Source organism: Mobula birostris, chromosome 20, assembly GCF_030028105.1.
Source record: "Mobula birostris isolate sMobBir1 chromosome 20, sMobBir1.hap1, whole genome shotgun sequence".
NCBI lineage: Eukaryota > Metazoa > Chordata > Chondrichthyes > Myliobatiformes > Myliobatidae > Mobula > Mobula birostris.
The window spans coordinates 15938152-15963712 of record NC_092389.1 but is presented as its reverse complement, the minus strand read 5'-3'; the positions used below and the strand labels follow the sequence as shown (position 1 = coordinate 15963712).

Here is a 25561-nt window from a genome sequence, read left to right as displayed (position 1 = left end):
CATTTATATCTATAACTGCTGGTGATCAACAGGAAGTGAAGGAATCCAAAATAAAACATAGTAAAATGTCGGGTTAGCAATCAGGATCGATGACAGTATTCGGACAGTACTGTCCTTTGAGAAACAAAGCCCAATGTGCACTCAAGGCATACTTTGTTCGGTGCTCACTGTGCTAAGTTGATAGATGCAGAAGCAATCTATGAGCTTAAGATTGTGAATTCTTGAAACAATTGCCCCTCGCAAAGCTGGGTTTTTCAATCAATTAAATCATACCAGATGCTATCTATAGACAGCTTAAAATGCATGAGGTCAGACAACAACCTGTCTCTGGAACTAAATCCTTGTACTGAAGAACTGTACCTCTACCATAATTATTTTGGTACAGTTACAGCACTGGAGTTACTTACTAACAAGGTGCCACAGCAAAATTATAAACACAAGATATTCTGCTGATGCTGGAAACCCAGAGCACCTTCTCCTCCCCCGCCTTCTTATTCTGGTTTCTGTTCCCTTCCTTTCCAGTCCTGATGAAGGGTCTTGGCCTGAAATGTTGATAATTTATTCTCGTCCATAGATGCTGCCTGACCTGGTGAGTTCCTCCAGCATTTTGTGTGTTGCCACAGAAAAATTTACATAATTGGCTATTGGGGGCTGGGGGTGGGGACATCTGAGGTGAATCACACTTGGGAAGAGGTTATTGGTCATTTGGCTTAGCCTCAGAACGTAGTTATAGCAATCTTCAGTTGCTTCTTCAATGGCCTTTCCTTCATCAAGGGTGGGAGAAGTTCCCTGATGATTGTACAATGCTCAGCTGTGTTCACAACTGCTGGGACAGAGAAAATCATTGCTCCCCAGATGATTTTTCATAATCTTTATAGTCCTGCATAACCAACTACACTTTGTCACTGATCCCTGATATGGCAGTTGAAGAAAATAGCACCTGTGAACATACCTTGTCAAGCCATGTTAGAATTCCATATGTTTTTGTCTCTCTTCCCGCCATCACAGACATTTACACCACACGCTGCATCCGCAAAGCAAACAGCATTATGAAGGGCCCCACGCACCCCTCTTATAAACTCTTCTCCCTCCTGCCATCTGGAAAAAGGCACCAAAGCATTCGGGCTCTCATGACCAGACTATGTAACAGTTTCTTCCCCCAAGCCATCAGACTCCTCAATACCCAGAGCCTGGTTTGACACCAACCTACTGCCCTCTACTGTGCCTATTGTCTTGTTTATTATTTATTATTATTTATTGTCCTGCCCGCATGGTTTTTTGTGCACTTTATTCAGTCCTGGATAGGTCTGTAGTCTAGTGTAGTTTTTATGTTTTTTTCTGACGTAGTTCAGTGTAGTTTTTGTATTGTTTCATGCAGCACCATGGTCCTGGAAATGTTGTTTCATTTTTTACTGTGTTCTGTACCAGCAGTTATGGTTGAAATGACAATAAAAAGTGACTTGACTTGACTTGACTTGAAGTTATCTTATTCTCTTAACCTTCAGAGAGTAAAGTCTGCTTAATCTCTCCTCAATAGACAATTTCCTTTCCTCCCAGCTCAGGAATCAATCAGGTGAATCCATGTCACCCTCCTCTATTACAGCATATACTTCCTCAGCAGGGAGACTAGATCTGTACACCATATCAGAATCAGAATCAGGCTTAATATCACCAGCATATGTGTTGTTATGCGACAGCAGTACATTGTAATACATATTAATAAAAACTGTAAATTACAGTATATATATATACTTAAATTAAATAAGTAGTGCCATAAAAGAAGTGAGATAATGTTCACGAATTTAATGCCCATTCAGAAATCAGATGGCAGAGGGGAAGAAGCTGTCCCTGAATCATTGAGTGCATCTCTTCAGGCTTCTGTACCTCTGCCCTGATGGTAGCAATGAGAAGAGGGCATGTCCTGGGTGATGAGGGTCCATAATGATGGACACAGTCTTTCTGAGGCATCGCTCCTTGAAGATGTCCTGGATACTATGGAGGCTCGTGCCCATGATGGAGCTGACTGAGTTCACAATTTTCTGCAGCTTCTTTTGGTCCTGTGCGGTAGCCCCCAATCCCCATACCAGACGGTGATGCAGCCAGTTAGAATGCGCTCCACTGTACAAATTTGTGAGTGTCTTTTGTGACATACCAAAACTCCTCAAATTCCTAATGAAATAATAGCTGCTATCATGCCTTCTTTGTAACTGCATTGATACGTTGATCCCAGGTTAGGTCCTCAGAGATATTGACACCCAGGAACTTGAAATTGCTCCCTCTTTCCACTTCTGATCCATCTTTAAGGACTGGTGTGTGTTCCCTCATCTTATCCTTTCTGAAGTTCACAATCCAGTTGAATTCTGAAGACCTCATCATATATTTTCTCTCTCGTACTACATTCGCTTCAATTAATACCAACGTACACTTTGCCATCTTAATTGCTTGCTAACATGCACAATATCTTTTCGTGATTTGTGTACAAGTCACCCAGGTCCCTCTAAACACTAAATTATTACCATTTGAGAAAATACTCTTTTAAATTTACTTTACCTACCAAAATGGTGATTCCATTTTTCTATTCTAATCTGTTACTTCTTTATTATTCTATCCAATATACTGCAAAAGAAACTGATCTCAACAGCCGCACTCAGTCTGTCATTGAGACTGATGAACAAAGCCGTATAATTCTATTCCAACAAATATTAAAGCAGAGATTAATGAGACATAACTGAAAACTGGATGACTATTTGAGGTAATGACCGAGTCAAGGAAATAGTAACACTGGGGGTCAACTGGGTCACATTACTGATAAGTCAGCACAAATAATAGACTGCCATCTCCACTTGTTTGTTCAAAATTTATCTGGTCTTTGATAAATGACTAAGGCTTGTGAGATTACTTCAGTGCATATTTTTCTTTGCCAGTCATTTGGGAGAAAGGGTGACTCCCTTCCATTTTGGTTATGTGAGTTGTGGAGTGGCTATTGAGGCCAATGTGGAAACTGTAGTTTTTTCCACAGATGGTAGCTGACGGACAGGGCAACTGTGTAGTCTGTGAGGTGAGCCACTTCCACAGTCACTGAAACAGGGCTTCCATATGCTCCCAATGCATGGCACTGAGGATCTAAGTACCATCCTTAATTTCCCTTCTTCACTTCAATTGCTCTTGTACAAGAGATTCCCAGGAGTCAGAAAGAATGCTGCATTTTGAGTACATAGAACATAGAACAATACATCACAGGAACAGGCCCTTCAGCCCACAATGTTGTGCTGAACCAATTAAATTAGTAATTAAATGGCCAACTAACGAATCCCTTCTGCCTGCACAATGTCTATATCCTTCCATTTTCCTCTCACCATATGCCTATTCAAATGTCTCTTAAAAATCCCTAATGTATCTGTCTCTACCACCACCCCTGGCAGGACATTCCAGGCACCTACCACTCTCTGTGTAAAAAACTTAGTCCTCACATCTCCTTTGAAATTACCCCTCTCTCCTTAAATAAATGCCCTCTGGTATTATATGTTTCAACTCGGAAAAAGATACTGTCTGTCTACTTTATCTATGTCCTCATAATCTTATAAACCCCTATTAGATCTCCCCTCGGCCTCCGCTACGCCAGAGAAAGCAACCCAAGTTTGTCCAAACTCGTGTGATAGCACATGCCCTCTAATCCAGGCAGCATCCTCGTAAACCTCTTCTGCACCCTCTCCAATGCCTCGACATCCTTCCTATAATGGGATGACTAGAACTATATGCAATACCTCAGATGCAACTTAGCTAGAGTTAGACAATAGACAATAGGTGCAGGAGTAGGCCATTCGGCCCTCCGAGCCAGCACCGCCATTCACTGTGATCATGGCTGATCATCCACAATCAGTATCCAGTTCCTGCCTTATCCCCATAACCTTTGATTCCACTATCTTTAAGAGCTCTATCCATCTCTTTCTTGAAAGCATCCAGAGACGGCCTCCACAGCCTTCTGTGGCAGAGCATTCCATACATCCACCACTCTCTGGGTGAAAAAGTTTATCTTCAACTCCATTCTAAATGGCCTACCCCTTATTCTTAAACTGTGGCCTCTGGTTCTGGACTCACCCATCAGCAGGAACATGCTTCTTGCCTCCAGCCTGTCCAATCACTTAATAATCTTATATGTTTCAATAAGATCCCCTCTTAGCCTTCTAAATTCCAGAGTATACAAGCCCAGTCGCTCCAATCTTTCGACATATGACAGTCCGCCATCCCGGCAATTAACCTTGTGAACCTACGCTGCACTCCCTCAATAGCAAAAATATCCTTCCTCAAATTTGGAGACCAAAACTGCACACAGTACTCCAGGTGTGCTCTCACCAGGGCCCTGTACAGCTGCAGAAGGACCTCTTTGCTCTTACACGCAATTCCCCTTGTTATGAAGGCCAGCATATGAAGGCCACCATTAAGCAGTTTTATAGATCTGCAGCGTAACTTCCTGACGTTTGAACTCAATGCCTCGACTAATAAAGGCAAGCATGCCATATGCCTTCTTAACCACCCTATCAACCTGTGTAGCCACAGTTTCATACCCTGAAACTTTTTCTCTGTCAGTTTCTATGACAGAGCTTCGAACACTGGTTGGCCTGAGAAGGTCACTGATGTTGGTTTGCTTATCATTCAGCGGATTTGCAGGGGAAGGTTCTGGAAGCATAAAGTAACAAACACCATGACCCTCATAACAGTTCTAGCATAGCAACATCAGCTCTGACATTAGAACCAGCTGAACATTCTCTCCAAACCCACTAAAAGTCACCAAAGACTCTAGAAAATTGTTATAGATAAGGCTGGAAGAACATTCTGACTGGTTGCATCATCATCTGACATGGAGGGGCTAATACACAGGATTGGAAAAAGCTGGTGTAAACTCAGCCAACTCCGTCATGGGTGCGAATCCCAGTATCAAGGACATCTTCAAAGGCAATGCCTCATAAAGACATCCTTCATTAAGGACCCCCATCACCCAGGACATCACCTCTTCTCATTGCTACCATCATAGAGGAGGTACAGGAGCCTGATGGCACACATTTAAAATTTCAGAAATGAGTTTTTTTTTAAATTTAGAGATACAGCGTAGAACAGGCCCTTTCGGTCCAATAAGCCTTGCGGCCCGGCAACCCACTTATTTAACCCTAGCCTAATCACAGGACTATTACAATGACCAATTAACCTGCTAACCAGTATGTCTGTGGATTGTGGGAGGAAACCAGAGCACCCAGAGGAAACCCACACAGTCACGGGGAGAACGTAAGAACTCCTTAGAGACAGAGCTGAAATTGAGCTCCGAACTCCATTGCCTCGAACTGAGATAGCATCGCACTAACCGCCACGATACTGGTGCACCGATACCTTATATCCCTCCATTATTAGATCTCTGATTGATCAATAAACCCATGAACACTACCACTTGTTACGAGACGCACCCAACTGTGCCAGTTTCCGGGGTTTAGATGCTCTAAATCTCTGGAGTATGGATAGCTGGTGTTCATGACCGTCCCGCTAATTGCCGATCATGTTTTGGGCACCAAGAATTGAGTATTTAAAGAGCACCTGAACGAAGCCTCAATCGTTAGCCCAACCAGTGATATCATCCATTTGTTTTGTGCTCAGTTCTCGATCCAGTTTGACACCGTGTCTCAATCCTTGCTTCGGATACACCAGCATCTGGGTCCAAACCATCCTCATCAAGGACTCTTGTCACACCATTTGGCACTCTTTTTCTGCACATTTTTACATTTCTTATTGTAACTTATTGTAACTTTTTAATGCATTGTACTGTATTTCATTTCTGTGATAATAAACCTGATTTTGATGCTAACACTAAAACCTCCATCTCAATACTTCATCCTGTCTCTGTGTTGTTTGGCATTCTGCAAACTGTAACTAACTGCTTCAACAGCAATGAACTATACTTCACAGCCTGTAAAATCCCACCCTGTTGACCATGAGACCACAGTGAAGCAGAGAGCTTTTCATGGACACTGAAGGAAATCCCACCCTGCTGATTACGAGACCGTGGTGAAGCAGAGAGCTTTTCATGGACACTGAGGAAAATCATCTGAACTGATCAAGCCAAAGGAAGATCATGGAAACAAAATCTCTACTGCTGTTTATGAACTTAGGAGGGTTAATGGTGCTTAACAGCAACTCGCTTGCTTGCATCTTCGGAAACAGCTCTATTTCCTTCTTTAATATCTCTATTTTTCCCTTTCAGGGTTCTTTTGAAGACACTGACCTGGAGTTAAACGCTGACTACGGTTCTTTGTGGGAATGGGACCTGCTCTTGGGGTTCCAAAACTGGTTGTTGTTCTGCATGCCAAGGGCTCGGCCTAAGAGTCCGGCTCGGATTCGGAAGCCTAGGATCTTGGGGCTCTGGAGACGGGCAGGTTGAGGGTCAGTGTCATGTTAGGAGACCCGTGTGTCATCAGGAGAGTTGATGTATCTACAGCTATGTGGCTGGAAACACAGGATCTTTGCGATCTTCAGGCACAGAACTCGAAAAAAGAAACGTAACGGACTTCTAACATCGTAAACCAGCGAGTTGTTTGTTATGTCTCCCCTCTCGCTGTGAAGCGAAGACATCCCTTTCTCCCTTATTAGGGAGAGAGAGAACCTGTTGTATGTCGAATACCGGGTGAAACGTGAAGTCTTTGGGGTAACTGCAAGTCTGTATCTTTGCTATTGCTTTGCTCACACTTGAGTGCTCAGTGGTGAATGCCAATGCTTTTTTTGCTGGTGGGGGGAGGGGTTGTTTGCTGCTACTTACACGGGGGAGGGGAAACTTTGGGGTTCTAATATTTAACTGTCATTCATTCTTTGGGGCACTCCTTGGTTTTCATGGATGTTTGCGAAGAAAAAGCATTTCAGGATATATATTGTATACATTTCTCTGACATTAAATTAGACCTTTGAACCTTTGAACCTTTGTTCTAGCAGAGCAACATTCAGTGACAGGAATACATGCACCCATGAACATTACCACAATTTGGCTCTCTTTTTGCACTACTTATATATAAGTGTGTGAATTTTTTATATATATACACACACACACAGGTATACAGTGTATATATACACACATTTCTTAGTGTAATTCATAGTATATTTTATGCATTGCACTGTACTGCTGCCACAAAACAACCAATTTCACAAAATACAATATGTCAGTTATAATAAACCTGATTCTGATTCTGAAACTACCCAAAATACAAAACCCTTGCTTGCAGGGAAAAATCTATTTATTTTGAAAGATAAAGTAAGCTTTTGACATGTGACCTTGCGAAAATCTGTTTTATTGTCATTTTAACTTTTCAATACAATTGATAAAACAATTAAAATGACATATTCAGTTAGTCTTAAGGAGATTCAAAACGCTGTACAATTTATGATAGCAATATACGTCCGAGAATAAATGGTTTGCTTTTACAAGCTTTTCAATTTCTTCTTCCCATTCATCTGAACAGCTTGGAGTTTTCAGTGTTCGATGTGTCATGTTACAGTTAATGGAAAGAGTGCTATCCTCTCAAAACATCAGTGTATGCATTATCATATGACACTGTCAGCTCCTGCACAATGAGAAATCTGTTTCTTTTCCACAGCGCAGGCTGCTTGTTCCCTGTTGGAGGTGACTTCGAGCTTTCACGTCTCTACTGTATCAATAAGCAGCTCTACAAGGTCACCGGAATAAACCAAACTCTTTTGCCTTTCACCTTGCCCTAGTTTAGTGCTTGTGAATAAGTGATCACAGAATGACTACACATTCCAGAGGCAATCTTAGGTGCAAATCAACTGTTTAATGCTAATTTAATGAACTAATATAGCCAGAGACCTGTGAGTGACCATAGACTTTCCCCAGGGTGGAAATTCCTAGGGCAAGGAGGGAGGAGAGAGAGCAGCACACCGCGCATGCGCAGCCCTCTGGTGAAAAATGACATCGTATCCGTTAAATAGGGGCCGTGGACAATTCTGATTTGATGGAGATGGACGTGAAAGTACAGAGGAACATCTGGAGAAATTTCTGAAACGCTCGTTTGCTGCTGCCGTTACTGCGTGGTCGGGAATCTTTCGGAGGGTAGGCCTCAAAATACCCGGCTTTGCCTGCTGTTGGCGACCGAGATTGAGGTCGAATTGTTCGGACAGAGATGGCGCTCAGTACTCGGTGTCGGACAGCTGATCAGAGCTCGAAGTTTTCGGATGACTCAGAGTCGGACTGTGGTCGGCATGGCAGGGAGAGTTTTTCTTCCTTCTCCCGTCTGCGTGAGATGTGGGACATTTGAGAGACTTTGAACTTTTACTGTGCTCATGGACTTCTTCATCAAGTTATGGTATTGTTGCACTGTTGTAACTATACGTTATAATTATGTGGTTTTGTCAGTTTTTTCAGTCTTGGTCTGTCCTGTGTTTTGTAATATCACACTGGAGGAAATATTGTATCATTTCTTAATGCATGCATTACTAAATGACAATAAAAGAGGACTGCGTGTCTTCATAATCTGATTGTTAATATCGGGGAGGATAATTTTAAGGTGATTGGAGGAAAGTATGGGGAAGATGTCAGAAGTAAGTTTTTTTACACAGAGAGTCGTGGATGAGTGGAACAATAACCAGAAAAAATGGTTGTCTATACCAATATTTATGGCGATGGATAGCCATGCTGGGAATGCACAGTTAGTGGGAACTAGCTGAAAGGTTGTACAGCAAGATTCCAATTGCATTTGGTTTGGAAATCCTCATTATTCTAGAGCAATGGTTCCCAACATTATTTATGCCATGGACCCCTATCATTAACCGAGGGGTCCGTGGACCCTGGGTTGGGAACCCCTGTTCTAGAGGAAATCTGCATCAGAGCGTAAACAGCTAGAAAAACAGCAGATGGGCAGCATTTATGGGGGCAAAGGAATGTTCAACATTTCAGGTCAAGACCCTTTGTCAGAGTGTGCATGGTATGCCTTTACCTTGGTTCCACAGCAGAAAGCGGGCGCCGGAAAAATCTTATATTTTTTATGATACACCTCTTTATAAGTACAGAAAACATATTTGATCGTCTGGAGAATAATCAAAAATCGTGAACTTGTATTTGTAAAATTACAATGACAACTGAGAGAGGAAAGTGAAGCAGTGTTTGTTCAGGTCAAGCGGGGAGGGAAAGCACAAAAGTAAGAGACAATGTTGCCATTTTTAAAAGTAAATCTTTGCAGCCAGGATGAGTGAACTAGTTAATCAATCAATAGCAGGTTGATCCTGAGACAGAGGGCTGCAGTCAGGAACAGGGTGGATAGGTCATTCACAGCAAGTGGTTTCTCACAGGACCATTGGTGAAATGACTACCAGAATAGCCGTGTGTAAACCTCAGGGTTTAGCAAGGAGTAGATATGCATGAAGAGTATCCTGGTCTTAGCCGTACAATTCTCCACCTTGAATAGAAACAGCATATGGAATGCTGGCTTGTTGCCATTTAGAAATAAAATGCCTAGTCAGGACTTCTGCACAACCATCAGCAATCATATTACCAGTCCTGATGAAGGGTCTCGGCCCGAAGCATTGACTGTTTGTTCATTTCTGTGGATGCTGCCTGACCTGCTGAGTTCCTCCAGCAATTTGTGTGTGTTACCAGTGTACTGTAAATATAAAGGACATTTCTACAGAAACAAGTAATGCTGAAAATATCAACAGCTCACACAACATCTGTGCATGGATGACTAGATGACCATTTTAGTTCAACGGCTTTCAGCAGTTTCCTGGATCCATGTGCTGTAATCTCTGTTTATGGGGGGGGGCATTGGCTGAGATCCATTTTCAGCTACACCTATAATTCACCAAGGACTTGTTTTGGTGCTCAGTCGCTAAGTTGAGTTCGACTCTTCGTGACCTCATGGACCATGGGGTCCATAGGGTTTTCATGGCAAGATATGGAAGAACATTCTTCTGTGCAAGTTGGGACCCGGCTGGGTTTGAACTCAGGACTATCTGTCTTGAAGTGCAGTGTTGATGCCACTACACCAAGGACTAGGCAAAGAAACTTATGAAGGGAAGGAATTGCTTATGGTTGTTCTCTATAAGACAGCAGAAGGAAATTCTGTTTGGGAGTGGATCTAATGAATTGTCACTAGGAGTGGCAGCAGGAAAGAGTTGAGAAATGTGAAAAGTGTTGGGGAATGAGGCAGTCTTATTTGACACCAACTACATCAGCCTGAGCACACTGTACCACACTGCCTTACCAAATGAGAGGTCCCAGGCAATTCCCGAGGGACTGCCCATGAAGAAACAGCTCAGATAAGTTACTGCAAACCTTAGGTACAGGATACAGGAACCCACAATACCAATATAATGAGGAGAGGTAAATAGAGGCCAGGAAGGCATTACACTTCCAAATAGTGCTTATTTATGGAGCCATTTTGCTTAGAACGAAAAAATTAGTGGCCATTAGCCTCATTGCTTTTGAGGCCTTACCGTGTACTTCCGGTTGCTCTCAAGCAGTACATTGTCTCGCAGCCAGCTTACAACGGGCTTGGGGTTCCCAAACGCTGTGCATGTCAGGGTGATGCTGCTTCCTTCCTTGGCTTTCACATAGATGGGAGGCGTTTCCGTGAATGTAGGGGGAGCTGAAGAGACAAGCAAAGCCATCACATTAAATTACGCATATAAATACTTCTGAACATTTCCAAATACCAGCTTGCAATTTCTCCATTCATAACATATGCTTGTGTGTCTACAGTGTGTAAAGAGACTACAGCTCTTTTGATAATATTGTTTTAATCTAGCACCGCACCATGATAATGAGAGCCACGAGTTCAGGCCAGAAGCTTCCCTAAGGCAAAATGAAACATAGTTCAGACAAACAGAGGAGGGAAATGAACAAACCATGATTGAGCATTATGAGAATAGTAAAGAAAAAGACTGCATAGAAAAGGGAATAGAAATAGGAGAGGCAGTAAAACTAGTGGTTAACCCCAATTTACTTTGTCAAAAATTCTTACAATATTTCTAGTTTCAAGGCTCAGTGGAGCCAATCATTTCATCCACATATGAGAGCAGCAGGCGCACTGAGTGATGCTCGTCTATTTAGAAAGCCCAAGAGAATTTTTACTTGTGAATGTGTCCATGTAATTTGTATAACCTCATTAAATACAAAATTGTACTGCCACTCATCTCTCAGGATATGTACTGTACAAAATAAGATGGCAAGTATCCTCGGTTCAGAATTCTCTCAATCTCTCCTTGATTATTTGAACATGAAAGGAAAACGTTGGGGCAATTTCAGAGTTGGGTTTAAATGTTCTGATAAGACCCCAGCCCCGAGATGTTAAATATTTCTCTTTTCGTGGATGCTGTCTGACCTCGTGAGATTTTTCAGTATTTTTTGCTTTTATTACAGATTTCCAGTATCTGCAGATTTTTGTTTTGATTTTCATTTAGGTTTAACTTAATTTACTACATTGAAGACTTTTCAATTGCATTTATGCTTTTTTAAATAAATGCCCCATCCCACAATGATTCGGGAACAGCTTCTTCTCTACCATCCAATTCCTAAATGGATATTGAACCCACGACTACTTCACGACTTTATTAATTTCTATTTTTCTTCGCACTACTTATTTAATTTAACTATTTAATATATATATTCATACTGTAATTCATAGTTTTTTGTCCTCTATTATTATGTATTATGTATTATGTATTGCATTGTACTGCTGCCACAAAGTGAACAAGTTTTGGGACATATGCCGGTGATAGTAAACCTGATTTTGATTCACTGATCTGATATCGTGAATCTTTCCCATTTTTCTTAATAGCTAGTCACAGGTAAACTGGCTTGAGTTTTAACCTTCATGACGAGGGTTTACTGTATCTTAATTACTTCACCTTGGGATTGGCTCACAAACTCTCGACCAAATGACATTGATTGTTTTCCAAGCATATCAATTGACATTAGGGTCATGGTGTGCAGAGTGAAATGCAACTTCAATCTTCCCAAAGGATTAAAGACTACGGCAGACAGAGATGTATTACTGACACTACTTCATTATCTGGATTTGCAAGGATACGGTCAATGCCATGAGAGGTTAAGTAAAGTTAAGTTGATTACAGTAAAGGTAGGTTTATTCTTAATAAAACTTGACAGGGTATAATTCATCATAAATGAAACAATAAGTCAGGTGTAGCTTCTAACATAGCAGTGCAGCTGGGTTCTTCAACAGTGGTATTAAAAAGTGTTACATTTAGTGTCTAAGATTTCAGTTCCTGTGATTTTGAGCTCAAAATTTTGATTCAATGCATCACTTAGGTTGTACCGAGTAGAAAATAATGTATTGGTCAGCTGTGGGGTTGGTAATGCTGTACTCTATGCAGAAGAGAGAATATATTAGGCCTGGTTTATACCAACGTTCGTAGACCCTACAAGGCTATCCCCCACCCTCACCTCGGATATTGAGACTGTTTTGCTAATCCCTGCTTACAGACCACTGGTTAAATAAGTCAAACCAGTTCTCAGGTAGATCAGGGCCTGGCCAAAAGGTGCCACCTCAGCACGGCTTCGAAAACACGAACAGGAGCATATTCAGGGAGTCGGCTACCTACGATCATCACATCAACATTGATAAATTTGCGGCATTGATGACTGGCTGCATAGGAAAGTGCATTGAGGATGTTACTGTGAATAAACACTACACCCGAGGCAAACCTGAAACCATGGCTGACTGTAGAGGTTCGTGTGCTGCTTAGGGACTGGGGCACTGCCTTAAGATCAGATGACACGACAACTCTAAGGTCAGCAAGACCTCTCCTGTTCCATCAGGAAGGCAAAGTGTGAGTACTCACTGAGAGTCCACCGTCACCTTTGTGACACCAGGGACACACAGTGCATGTTGCAAGGTACACAAACCATAACCAATTTTAAGACCACTCTGCGCGTCAATGGCAGCGATGTCTCCCTTCCTGACAGGCTGAGTGCTTCCTATGCATCATTCGACCAATTTGATCACATGACATTGAGAAAAGCCCCCTCTCTTCATGAGGGACAGACATCCTGTGTGGCATCAACCAAGGATAAACCCCCACAAAGCTGCAGAGCTGGACAACATACTTGGCCCGATGCTGAGGGACTATGTGACCAAATGAATAGAGGTCTTAATGAGCCTGCAGGCTTCAAGGCAGCCACTATCATTCAAGTGCCCAAGAAAGCAAAGGCAACTGACCTAAATGATTGCTGTCCAGTGGCACTGACTTCAATAATCATGAAGTTCTTTGAGCAGCTGATAATGAATCTGATAAAATACCACCATCCAGCTACATTGGACCCTTTCCAGTTCGCCTACTGCTCAAACTGGTGATGCCATTGCCTCGGCCCTCTACTCTGTCTTGTTCCACCTAGGAGACAATGCCTCACACACCAGGATGCTGTTCACTGACTTCAGCTCGGGTTTAACACAATCATCCCCCAGACGCTGGTGGGTAAACTGTCCTTGTTGGGACTCAACACCTCTCCCTGTAACTCAATCTTGGACTTCTTGACAGAAAGACCCCAATCAGACAGAGTTGTCCACCATATCTCAAGCTCCATTATACTGAGCCCTGGTGGCCTCCGGGGCTGTGCGCTCAGCCTGCTGCTGTTCGTCTGATGACTCAGGACTGCACTGTCAGACTCAGTTCAAATGGCATCATCGAGTTCGCTGAGGATACTACAGTGGTCGGCCTCATCAGCAATGCAGAGAAGGGGGGCTGTGTCATTGTGTGGTACAGAAACTGCAAGGCATCGGACCGCAACACCTAACTGAGGACAGTATAAACTGCTGAGAGGATCACTGGGGTCTCTCTCCCCATTTTTTGTGGCCCAAAGCATTGTTGAGGATCCCTACCACCCATCCTACAATCTCTTTGACCCACTATCACCAGGAAGGAGGTACAGAAACATCAGGATTAGGACTACCAGACTGGGTAACAGCTTCTTCCCTCAGGCTGTGAGACTAATGAATACTCTACCACCACCAAGGTCTTGTTACTAGGACAGCAAGCTGTTTACTACACTGTTTAATACTTACTTGTGCTGTGCTTTACTGCATGCATTTGAATTATATTTTATTAATATATTTACAGTATAATATTTTAGTTTACGTGCTGTGTGTGACACATGTTGTGTGGGTGCACCTTGGCCTGGAGAAACAATGTGTCATTTGGTTACATATATGTACAGTCAGATGACAATAATCTTGAGCTTGAACTCGAATTTGAGATGTACAGGGGTGACCTCTAAAACATGTATGCAGTGAGTTGTCAGCATCTTCTTTCTTTCGCTGCCTTCTTTATTCTAACTTTAGCTAACATGGCATGCGCTCTACCTTTTCACTATGACTGATAGAAAAACCTTTCATAGTGTTTAAAAAGTTCTACCCTTAGGGCTCCATGTTCGTAAACATGCTCCAGAGTCTCTTCAGAGAGCTATTGCTGAAACCCGTGCCTCTGGCCAACCAGGAGGCAGCGTTTGACCTCAGTATCTTAAACTGCAATGTAGTGAATTCCTCTTCAATTGATGTAATCAACCATAGAATAAAGATCTTTTCCAAGTGTCATTCAAGTATAAAATACACCATATCTTAAGAAGATGCAACTGTCACTCTATAGTGGCTGAGCAAGACAGCATGTTATGAGGAAGGCTAATTATGTTTTCAGATGTAAGAAAGTAAGGTTCCTAGTTCTACTCAGAGTCTGTTTGACAAAGTGACATGATTCATCTGAGTTATGTCAATCCTAACTGTGTCTTTATAAAGTGCAGTTTTGCAAAATATTAAACCTATGGGAGGAAGTTAGTTAGATTAAAATGTTTAGCTCTTTCAGAAGATATGGTAATCACAAATATTTTATTCCCATTATTTCGATTTGTTTGGATTAACGCAGCTATACTTCCACAATTTATTTCCCTCTTTACACTCAGTGGCACTTTATGAGGTATCTCCAGTACCTAATAAAGCGGCCACTGGGTGTACGTTCGTGGCCTTCTGCTGCAGCCCATCCACTTCATGGTCTGATGTTTTGTACGTTCAGAGATGCTCTTCTGCACACCAATGTTGTAACCGTGATTATTTGAGTTACTGTCACATTCCTGTCAGCTTAAACCAGTCTGACCATTCTCTGCTGACCTATCTCATTAACAAGGCATTTTTGCCCACAAAACTGCCATTCACTACTTTTTGTTTCTCACACCATTCTCTGTAAACTGTAGAGACTGTTGTGCATAAAAATCTTAGGAGATCAGCAGTTTCTGTGATACTCAAACCACCCAGCCTGGCACCAATGGTTAAAGTCACTTAAATCGCATTTCTTCCCCATTCTGATGTTTGGGTCTGATCAACAACTGAACCTCTTGATCGTGTCTGCATGCTTTTACGCATTGAGTTGCTGTCACATGATTAGCTGGTTAGATATTTGTTTTAATGACCAGGTGTACAGTTGTACCTAATAAAGTGGCCACTGAGAGCATATTTTTATCTGATATCTCAAAGCACTTCCCATAACAAAATTTTGATTGTAGAGCACTATTGTTAAAAAAAAACAATGGAAGCTGTAGCTTTGGAACAATTTGTATTTATACCAGGTCTTTAATGAATTAAAATGTCCTTGGGCACTTGCTAGGAATATTATTAGACAAATAATAAAACTCCGTCACATAAGGAAATATGGCAGGTGCTAAAGAGATGGATTTTAAGAAGCATTTTTGAAGCAGAGAAAGGATAGAAGCAGACGGGGTTCAGGAGGAACTATTACAGTGATTCTGAATTTTACGTATATTCCATACCGTTAATGCCCTTTGTTTCAGCATAGATACAACTGCAATGCAAGAATGCCTTTACCAAGTAGTCAGAGTCATGCAATCTGGAGAAAGTTATTTTCAGGATTGATTCTGGCATCCGGTGCTCTGTGTGAAGTTTGCACGTCCTTCTTGTGACTGAGTGGGCTTCCTCAATCTGTTCTGTTCTCCTCCCACGTCCCGAAGACAGGCTGGTTATTAGATTAACAGGCCAATGCGTTCAGGTGTATGGTAGAGTCTTTGTTTTTTCGCAGGGGGAGGGAGTTAACGGAAATGAGGAGAGGATAGGTGGCGGCGGTGGAAGCAGATGCAATAGGGCTTCTTGGATAGGTACATGGAACTTAGAAAAATAGAGGGCTATGTGCAAGGGAAATACTGGGCAGTCTCTGGAGCAGGTTACATGGTCGGCACAACATTGTGGGCTGAAGGGCCTGTAATGTTCTGTAAATGTCTATGTCTATAATAACCCCAAGGCATTCTATGCATACTTCAGGAGCAAGAAGGTAACGAGGGAGAGGGTGAGACCACTCAAAGATAAAGGGGAAAACACCTGCTTGGATGTGAAGGATGTGGGTGAAGTCTGCAATGAATACTTCGCATCATTATTTACCAAGAAGAAAGATGTGGAGGAAAGGGAGATCAGTGCTGATTGTATTAATATGCAAGGGCATTTTGAAGTAAAGGAGGAGGTCGAGTTGGGTCTCTTAAAGAGCATGAAGGTAGAATGTCCCCAGGGCCTGATAGTATATACTCCAGGTTTTGAGAGAGGTAAGTGAAGAGATTCCTGGGGCCTTGACCAATATCTTGATGTCCAATCTAGCCGCAGGCGAGGTCCTGGTGGACTAGTGAGTAGTTAATGTTCTTCATTGTTCAAGAGTGAACCAGAGATAATCCTGGAAACGCCAGACCAACAGGTCTCATATTAGTGGTAGGGAAGTTACTGGAGAGAATTCTTAGGATAGGTATTTATGAGCATTTGGAAAACCATGGCCTAATTAGGGAGAGCCATTATGGCTTTGTGTGTGTCTTACTAACTTGAGGGAGTTTTTTTTTTGATGAGGTGACGAGGGTGATTGATGAAGGTAGACCTGTAGGTGTTGTCTACATGGATTTTAGTAAGGTGTCTGACAAGGTCCCTGATGGCAGCCTCATCCAGAAGATTAAGATCCATGGGATCCATGGTGAATTGGCTTTTTGGATTCAGAACTGACTTGCTCATAGAAGACGGAGGGTAGCGATCGAGGGGACTTATTCAAGCTGGAGGTATGCAATTAGTGGTGCTCCACAGGAATCTGTATTGGGAACCGCTGCTGTTTGTGATGTATATAAATGACCTGGATGAAAATGTAGATGTGTGGGTTAGTAGGTTTGTAGATGATAGGAAGATTGGTGGTATTGTGGATAGCGTAGATGATTAGCAAAGAATACAGCAGGATGTAGATCAGTTGCAGATACGGGTGGAGAAATGTCAGATGGAGTTTAACCCGGCCAAATGTGGTTTTTCTCCTCGGTAGGTCAAATGTAAAAGACAGTACACAATTCAGGGAAAGATCCTTGAGAGTGTTGGTGAGCAGAGGGATCTTGGAGTCCAAGTTCATTGTTTTCTAAAGTGGCTACACAGGTTGCTAGGGTAGTTAAGAAGGCATATGGCATGGTTGCCTTTATTGAGTTCAAAAGTCAGGAAGTTTTGTTGCAACTTTATAAAACTCAAGTTAGGCTGCATCTGGAGTATGCAATATAGTTCTGGTCGCCCCATTATAGGAAAGGCCAGTGGTGTAGTGGCATCCACACTAGACTTCAAGGCTAGTGGTCCTGGGTTCAAATCCAGCCAGCTCCTTGCACACTGTATATCCATGCTAGGTTGAGCATCGAGCTAGCAACCCAGCCTTGTTTCAAAAAAACAGACAAAAATGCTAAATAAACGGCATGGTTGCCACCCGATGCGCCGCAAGGTGTGGAAAGGAACAACACACATTACAGGAAAGATGTCGAGCCTTTAGAAAGTATGCAGAAGAGGTTAGATTAGAGGGCACGTGTATAACAGAGTTGGACAAACTTGGGTTGTTTTCTCTGGAGTGGCAGAGGCTGAAGGGAGATCTGTTAGAGGTTTATGAGATGATGAGAGTAATCGATAGAGTAGACAGGGAGTGTCTTTATCCCCAGGGTTGAAATGTCTAATACCAGAGGGCATGCATTGAAGGTGAGAGGGAGTAACTTTAAAGGAGGTGTGAGGGGCAGGTTTTTACACAAAGAATGGTGGGTGCCTGGAAGGCACTGCCTGCGGTGATGGTAGAGGCAGATACATTTGGGAGTTTTAATAAACATTTAGATAGACACATGAATAAGAGGAAAATCCAAAGGTATGATCATTGTGTAGGCTGAAGGGATTAGTTTAACTGACCATTTGATTACTAATTTTTTTGGCTTGGCCAAAAATTTTTGTTCTTGTGCTGTACTGTGCTAATAGATCTCAGCAAAAACTCATAGGGAATGAAAATGTTCTTAACAGCTGGCAGAGACTCAACGGGCCAAATGGTCTCACTTTATGTCATCAGGAAATGGAGAAGCATAGAAAAATACGAGCAGGAATTGGATCTCCAGCCCTCTAAGCCTCCTGCACTGTTCAATATGATTATGCTGATCTCTTTTCAATATTACGTTTCCAATTTCTCCACATACTCCTTGATGTTTTGGACTCTATACATCTCCTTCCTATAAAAATTCAGTGCCTTACCTCCTCAGCCTTGAAGTACCTTATCCCATTTCTCATGACTAGGACTCATGTTTCTAGAACTCCCAGCCAAGACAAACATCCTTGCTGCATTCACATCAAAGTTGCTGGTGAACGCTGCAGGCCAGGCAGCATCTCTAGGAAGAGGTACAGTCGACGTTTCAGGCCGAGACCCTTCGTCAGGACTAACTGAAGGAAGAGTTAGTGAGAGATTTGAAAGTGGGAGGGGGAGGGGGAGATCCAAAAGGGTCTCGGCCTGAAACGTCGACTGTACCTCTTCCTAGAGATGCTGCCTGGCCTGCTGTGTTCACCAGCAACTTTGATGTGTGTTGCTTGAATTTCCAGCATCTGCAGAATTCCTCTTGTTTGCTGCATTCAGCTTATTATTCAGCTGTCAGAAAATTGTGATAGTCAGTGAGATCTCCTGTCATTCTCCTAAACTCTGGTGCATACAGGCCTAATTGATCAAATGCCCCCTCTTGTGACAGTCCCATCATTCCCAAATGGTGAACAATCACTGCACTTCCTTTATGACAACCATGGTCTTCCTTAGCTTAGGAGGCTAAGACGACTAAAATTCCATGCAATACTCCAGTTTGTCTGAGATATGTTGTTGATCATTTATTTTAAGTTTGCCATTTATTTCACATAAAATGCCAAACACTTCATTTACATTAGGTTAATTTTTTTTAGAAGGTTCAAATGGTTCAAATAGTTCAATTTAATATCAGCGAATGTATACAGTATACAACCTGAAATCCTTACTCTTTGCAGACATCCACGAAACAGAAAAAAAATGAATAACAGAAAAACATTAGAACCTCAAAGCCCCCCACCTCCCATGAACAAGCAGCAGCAAAAGTATCAACTCACCCCCTCCCCCTCCCCCCACCTTCTCCAGCAAAAGCAGCAACCCCTCCCCCCACCATGCAAAATAGCAAAGCCCCCAAAGTGACCATGATCAAGAGTCCATCAAAAATTACTGTCCATCCCAACACTTTGCGATCTCAGACAGACTTTCTCTGACTAGTGAGGGAGAGGAAGAGAGATCGCTCCTGCAACAAGAGGAGAGACCAACAGCTCGCTGTTTCGATGTTACAATCGGCCACTCACTTCTACATTGTAGTTAATCTGGTCCATTACTACAGATAGTACTCTATCAGCAATCTGTATTATCTATAGGTTTTTATTGGTCTTATTATTTGAAAATAGCTAAACAATATTTTGTAGTTCTCTAATAATTTACCACTATATCCATAAGGTAACCACCTCTTCACATTAGCTTGCTTAACACACTCAAATGCAAGACATTAACCAGCTCCACAAGTGGGGAGATCGCCCATTTAAAATAAAGTGACTAATTCTTATGTCAAGAAAAATAAAGGCTTTTCTTTAGGATTCATAGTTGTAAGTTAATATCCACACAATGTAATTTCAAAATATTATTATGGACTTTTGAGATTAGCTTGAGGTCTACTAGTCCTCCCACTTATTGGAATTTTTAATAAAACAATGTACTTGGCAAATGAAATAATTATAATCCAGAGTCAACCTGAAAAATGTGTTTGTGTTAAATCACCTTATCTTGCTGCAAGATGTTTGAAAATTAAATACGTAGGTGGAAATTTATAAGTTATCATCACCAATTCTTAAAATAAACTGCTCTGCGGAAAATCATTGGTACATTTGTCATAGTACATGAAAATATGAAAATTAATTAGTTGTGCTGCCTGCCCTTCCACTGAAGGTGAATAATCTGAAAATACTACAATCATGGTTTAAATCTCTTTCTGCTGTCATTTGCAGCTGAAACAATTTTTTCCTTATGAAAAACACAAGTACTCTACCCTTCTTCAGAATACTGACTTGAAAAAGCTGACAGTTAAATTATGAAGTTGGATATTACAGATTAAAGGAAACTAAATTAAGCGGGCTGTACTTGTTAACAAAAGAGTAACTATTATAAAATATAATCCTCATGAGGTAATAAATATTTTCTTTTGATGATATTTCTTTAAAAGGTGTGCACTTAAGGAGCTAAAAGGACTTGATATTGAAAAGATTAGACAGCAAGACAGCATGTATCCCAGTATAGCATTAAGCAGCCCCTTCTGAGACTGGTCAATAAGTATAAAAGAGAAATTTCTGCAGCACAGAGACAGCATCTATGGAGGTAAAAGGGCAGTTGTCATTTCGGCTCAAGAAAGGTCTCGACCCAAAATGTCGACAGTCCATTTCCCTCCATAGATGCTTTCTGACCCAATGAGTTTCATCAGATTCTTTTTGTGTTCCTCCATAATCCAGCATCAGCAGTCTCTTGTGTCTACAAACAAAGATGGACATGACTATTGAAGCAGCTTGCTGATGAACAAGAGCTTTGGGTAGAGTTGCAAGATTATGGCCTGGCCCAAACATCTTTAGCTACTTCATCAGTAATTCTCCCTCATTTGTAGCAGGTAGTTTCATTGATGATTATGATGCTCAATACCATTCAGATGTCCTTGTATAATTAAGTATTCTTCAGCCCACCTTCCTTATATTTATCAGATGGAAATTTCTGCTCTTCCAGCACTAGGTACTAGTGAGGAAGTCTGATCATTTGGAGACATTGAACGAGCGAGGAGCAATGGAATGAGCCTACATGTGCTAAATGTTTGGTTGCTGCTGTCTAGGGTCAGTGTCTTGATGAGAAATGGGACATCATGTTACAAATGTACAAAACATTGGTTAGACTGGATTTTGGAATATTGTGTGCAGTTCTGGTTGCTGCATGACAGTAAGGCTGTGGTAGGATTACAGAGGGCGCAGAAGAGATTCAACAGGATGTTGCCTGAAATGGAGGGCTTTACTTGCAAGGAAAAACCAGGCTGCGTTTATTCTCATTGGGATACAGGGCACTGAGGAGTAAACTCATAGAGGTTTATAAGATTATGAGATGCATAGATTTGGGTCTTTATACATTGCACCAGAAAAATATACTGATGTGATACTGACCCACCTCATTGAGTGGCATGCAACCTTCAGTTCAGACTCAGAAGGACAGAGTATAAAGTGGTGATGAATAGCTCATTGGCATACACTGTTCATTTCCTTCTAATATTTATGATCAACACCTTAAAATTGAAGAGATATTTAAAATAGGCTAGTGATTCAGTGAGAAAAATCTGACTTACTCCAATCAGAAATTGGATCATTTAAATTATAACTGAAAATCTCTATTTTGTTTCAAGTACAATCCAAGAATTTTTCTGACATTCTAGCATGTTTTCCAAGGACCAATTGAAAAAGAAAAGGGATGAAAATTCAAGCTCATCTATTCTCATAAGTCACTGACCTTGTATTGTCTAACCTCACAATTGAAAGAAATGAAAATAAAGGCCAACATTTATAGAACATCTTATCACTCTGCCCCAAGGAGTCCCAAAGTGATTCACACACAATGAATTACTTTGAAATGGAAAGAATTTTGCTACATGGAGTAAAATTACAAACAACACAGGACAGTCACTTTCTGGATAGAGTAGTGAATTTTCCTATAATTCTTTCCAAGAATAACTGGATAATGTTATGGCATTACATTGCAAATCCAATATTACTGTAGTTCCTTTGTCATTAAATCAATATAACTTCAGATCATGTGTCACAAACATTTTCAAGCAGTAATGGAAGCAATGCAGCACTACAGTGAAAAACATAATTGCAGAGAAAATTCAAAACCTAACATATTGATTTCATGCTCCTTGTTCTCATTTCTGAATTTCTCATCCTCTCTCTCTGAACAACCATATCCATCTACTTGTCCCACTGTATACTTTCTGAATCTCTGACTAGAGGCTTATTTTCCTCCTTGTATTTTCTACCCATAGTGGCTTACCTCAATTAAAAAAAAAGTCTGTCCCATCAGCTGGGGATCCATCCCCAACCTAACAACTATGGCTCTCATACTTGACAATATTATTCAAATATGTAAATAACTTGTACAATGTGCAGCTCAGGTGGCTGATGGTTGGGTTGAGTCGTTCTCCGATCTTAAGTATTTAGGTTGTATTGTTGCATATTTAGGTGAACTGAATGATAGTAATTGCCAACGTTTTCCTTGCGATTTATATGTGGAGTCAAGTCAGTAGATGAACATGATGGGTTTGGATAGAACGTTATGAATCTTAGGGATGAAAAGCATAATGGTTAAATTGAAGAATCAGCAGAGACTTGGACACATAGGATTCAACCCCGCTGTAAAAGATATGGAAATTAAGTAGAACTTAAAAAAAGGAATTAGAAAGGTAATATAAGCAATGTAGCTTCTATTGATCCACTACAGAAACAAGTTATCTGAATTTTAGTCTTTGAACTGCAATTCTGAGACAAGAACTGTTCTTGTGTCAGAGTCTGAGACCCAAGTTATTACTGAGCTGATCACTGAAAGCTATGAGGGATTGGGCCATGCACTAAACATGTGTAAATCAGAAGTCCTCCATCAATAGGGCTCAGCTGCAAGACATTACTGCTGACAATAAAGATCCACGATGAGATCTTGGAAAATGTGCATCACTTTCCATCTCTCAAGAGCCAGCTCTCAGTAAAGGTCGACATTGATGGTGAAATTCACCACTGCCTCCAATCATCAAACTAGTCTTTAGATAGCATAGGAAAAGAAGATAAACATCAAACTCAGCAAGCGGCAGTGATTCCCACCCTCCTACATGCTTTGAAGATGAAGAACAGCTGTAGTAAGCTTCTCATGGCACTGGCAATGTACCATCAGTATTGTTTCTGAAAAACGCTCCAAAGCCACTGGCAGGCTATGTGAACTGATCACCAACATCCCTGTCACTGAGGTTGTGAACTTCTACTGTCAGTGGGTGGGGCACATCATCTGCCTGTCCGGTATCACTCACCAATTGGGCATTCCATTGGAAGGTTGAACTTGAAGGCAGAGGATAGGGTGAACGGCAGGATTCCTAGCAGTGTGGAGAAACAGAAGGATCCTGGGGTCCACATCCACAGATCCCGCAAAGTTGTCACACAAGTTGATACAGTAGTTAAGAAGGTGGATGGTATGTTAGCCTTTATTAGTTGGGGAATTGAAGGTTGCAGAGGAGATTTACCTGGATCTGCTATGCTGCCTGGATTAGAGAACATGTTTTATAAGGAAAGATTGAACAAGCTAGGGCTTTTCTCTTTGGAGCAAAGGAAAACAAGAGATGACTTGATAGAGGTGTATAAGATGATAGGAAGCATAGATAGATTAGACAGCCAGAGACATTTTCCCAGGGTGGAAATGGGTAATACAAGATGGCATAATGTTTTAAGTGATTGGAGGAAAGTATATGTAAGGAGTTTCTTTTTTTTCATGCCACTGCGTAATCTAATTAAAATGGCTTCTTTGTTATGTTATAATTGAAAGGGCTTCTTTGTTATGTTAACTGCTGAGAAAGTCCTCCTGCTAGCAGTTTGTTTGGATCACGTTACTGATAAGAAGATGTTACGAACCAATTGGGATAGTTGTTATGCTTTTGGTGTGTCTGTAAGATATTGTATGCGCGGGGTTTTGGGGCAGAAGGCGGGAGAGAGAGAGAGACAGAGGATGGACCAAGTGCTGTGAGTCCACTAACGGGGTCGGACCCCGAGCGGGGCGTTCGGCGAGGAGAGGAGACGGAGATGGACTCGTGTGGAGCGTCTGGTCGACCACTGTTGTTGGTCCCAGGCGGCCGGTTGAGGTGGTCCGAGGGGTCGCAGGGTGAAGAAGAAAGGTCCTGTGCTCCAACTGTTTGTGCACGGAGTTTGATAAGTGTGGTGCCTTTTATTTTCCTTTTATATTTTATTCTCTATTAATTATATAGTTCCAGTAACATCTATAAATTTATAATCATTTAATCATATCTGGTGTATTGTCTGTTATTTGGGCGGGGTGGGGTACATCACACAGCATCCACACAAACTAATTACCCAGCTTGGCGAGGCTGAGGACTGTTTCCCTAGATGACAGCGAGCTGAGCGACCCTGAGGCTGGCAGTGTCAGAGGTAGGATTTTTATACAGAGAGTGGTGGGCTCATGGAATGTGCTGCCGGGGTGTTAATAGAGGCAGCCACATTTGAGACATTTTAAGAGACTCTAAGATAGGCATATGGATGAAAAAAAAATGGAGGGTTATGTGGGAGGGAAGGGTTAGATTAATCTTGGAGTGGGTAAAATGCTGCAAAACATTGTGGGCTGAAATGCCTGTACTGTGCTGCAATGTTCTATGTTCTACTCTGAGCTCCACCAATAAAAATATATCAGCAGGCAGATGTAGAAAACATTTCAAGAATAGTCTCAATACTTCCCTAAAAATTTTAACTTATGGGAATCCCTGGCCTGTGGCTGATTGTAATGGAGAAGGAGCTTTCAGAATCCCTGTGAAGGAGGCAGCATCTGCCATATACCCCACTCAGCTGCCCCATCATGTATCGCACACCCCAAGTGAGGCAAAGTCTCTGTATCCTGTACCTAATATGTCAGGCACTATAGAAACCATAGAGTAAAGTTAGTTATTCTCATCCTGGTAGATGCCCTCAGATGAAGAGAGTACAAGCTGACCAAATGTTGTAAGAAGAACCTGCTTCATGAATTAGCACTCGTGAATGAAGTTTGCTATCCTAACTTCTGGTGTAATTCCCGATTAACTATACTGCGGTTAGTTCCACATTTGCCCTGACACTCACCCAAGACAACTCCCTGCCCACCACCTCATAGAAGCAGATACACATGCTGCAGCTATTGAAGAAAGCAGCTCATCATCACCTTATCCAATCGTATCACAGATCAACTATAAAATGCTGACCTTGCCAACAAACTCTACATTCAAAAAAAAATCAATGGAGTGTGAATGGTTAAAATTAATCATTGGAAAGTAAGTGCTAAATGGATTGTTGCTTTGTAATGCATTGAAAGCATTCTCTAAAAGAGATAACATGAAAAAGGAAAGATTAAAAAAGATTAGCTTTATTTATCACATGTA

General features: G+C 41.6%; 1 protein-coding gene across 3 annotated transcripts in view; it reads right to left on the bottom strand.

Moving 5' to 3' along the window:
- igsf9bb (immunoglobulin superfamily, member 9Bb) overlaps nucleotides 1-25561 on the bottom strand; it is a 749555-nt gene that overhangs the window by 280229 nt on the left and 443765 nt on the right. For all 3 annotated transcript variants that reach the window (XM_072238319.1, XM_072238320.1, XM_072238321.1), the window contains exon 4: nucleotides 10480-10631. In XM_072238319.1, the coding sequence (XP_072094420.1) occupies nucleotides 10480-10631 (152 nt within the window). The remainder of the gene's footprint in view (nucleotides 1-10479; nucleotides 10632-25561) is intronic.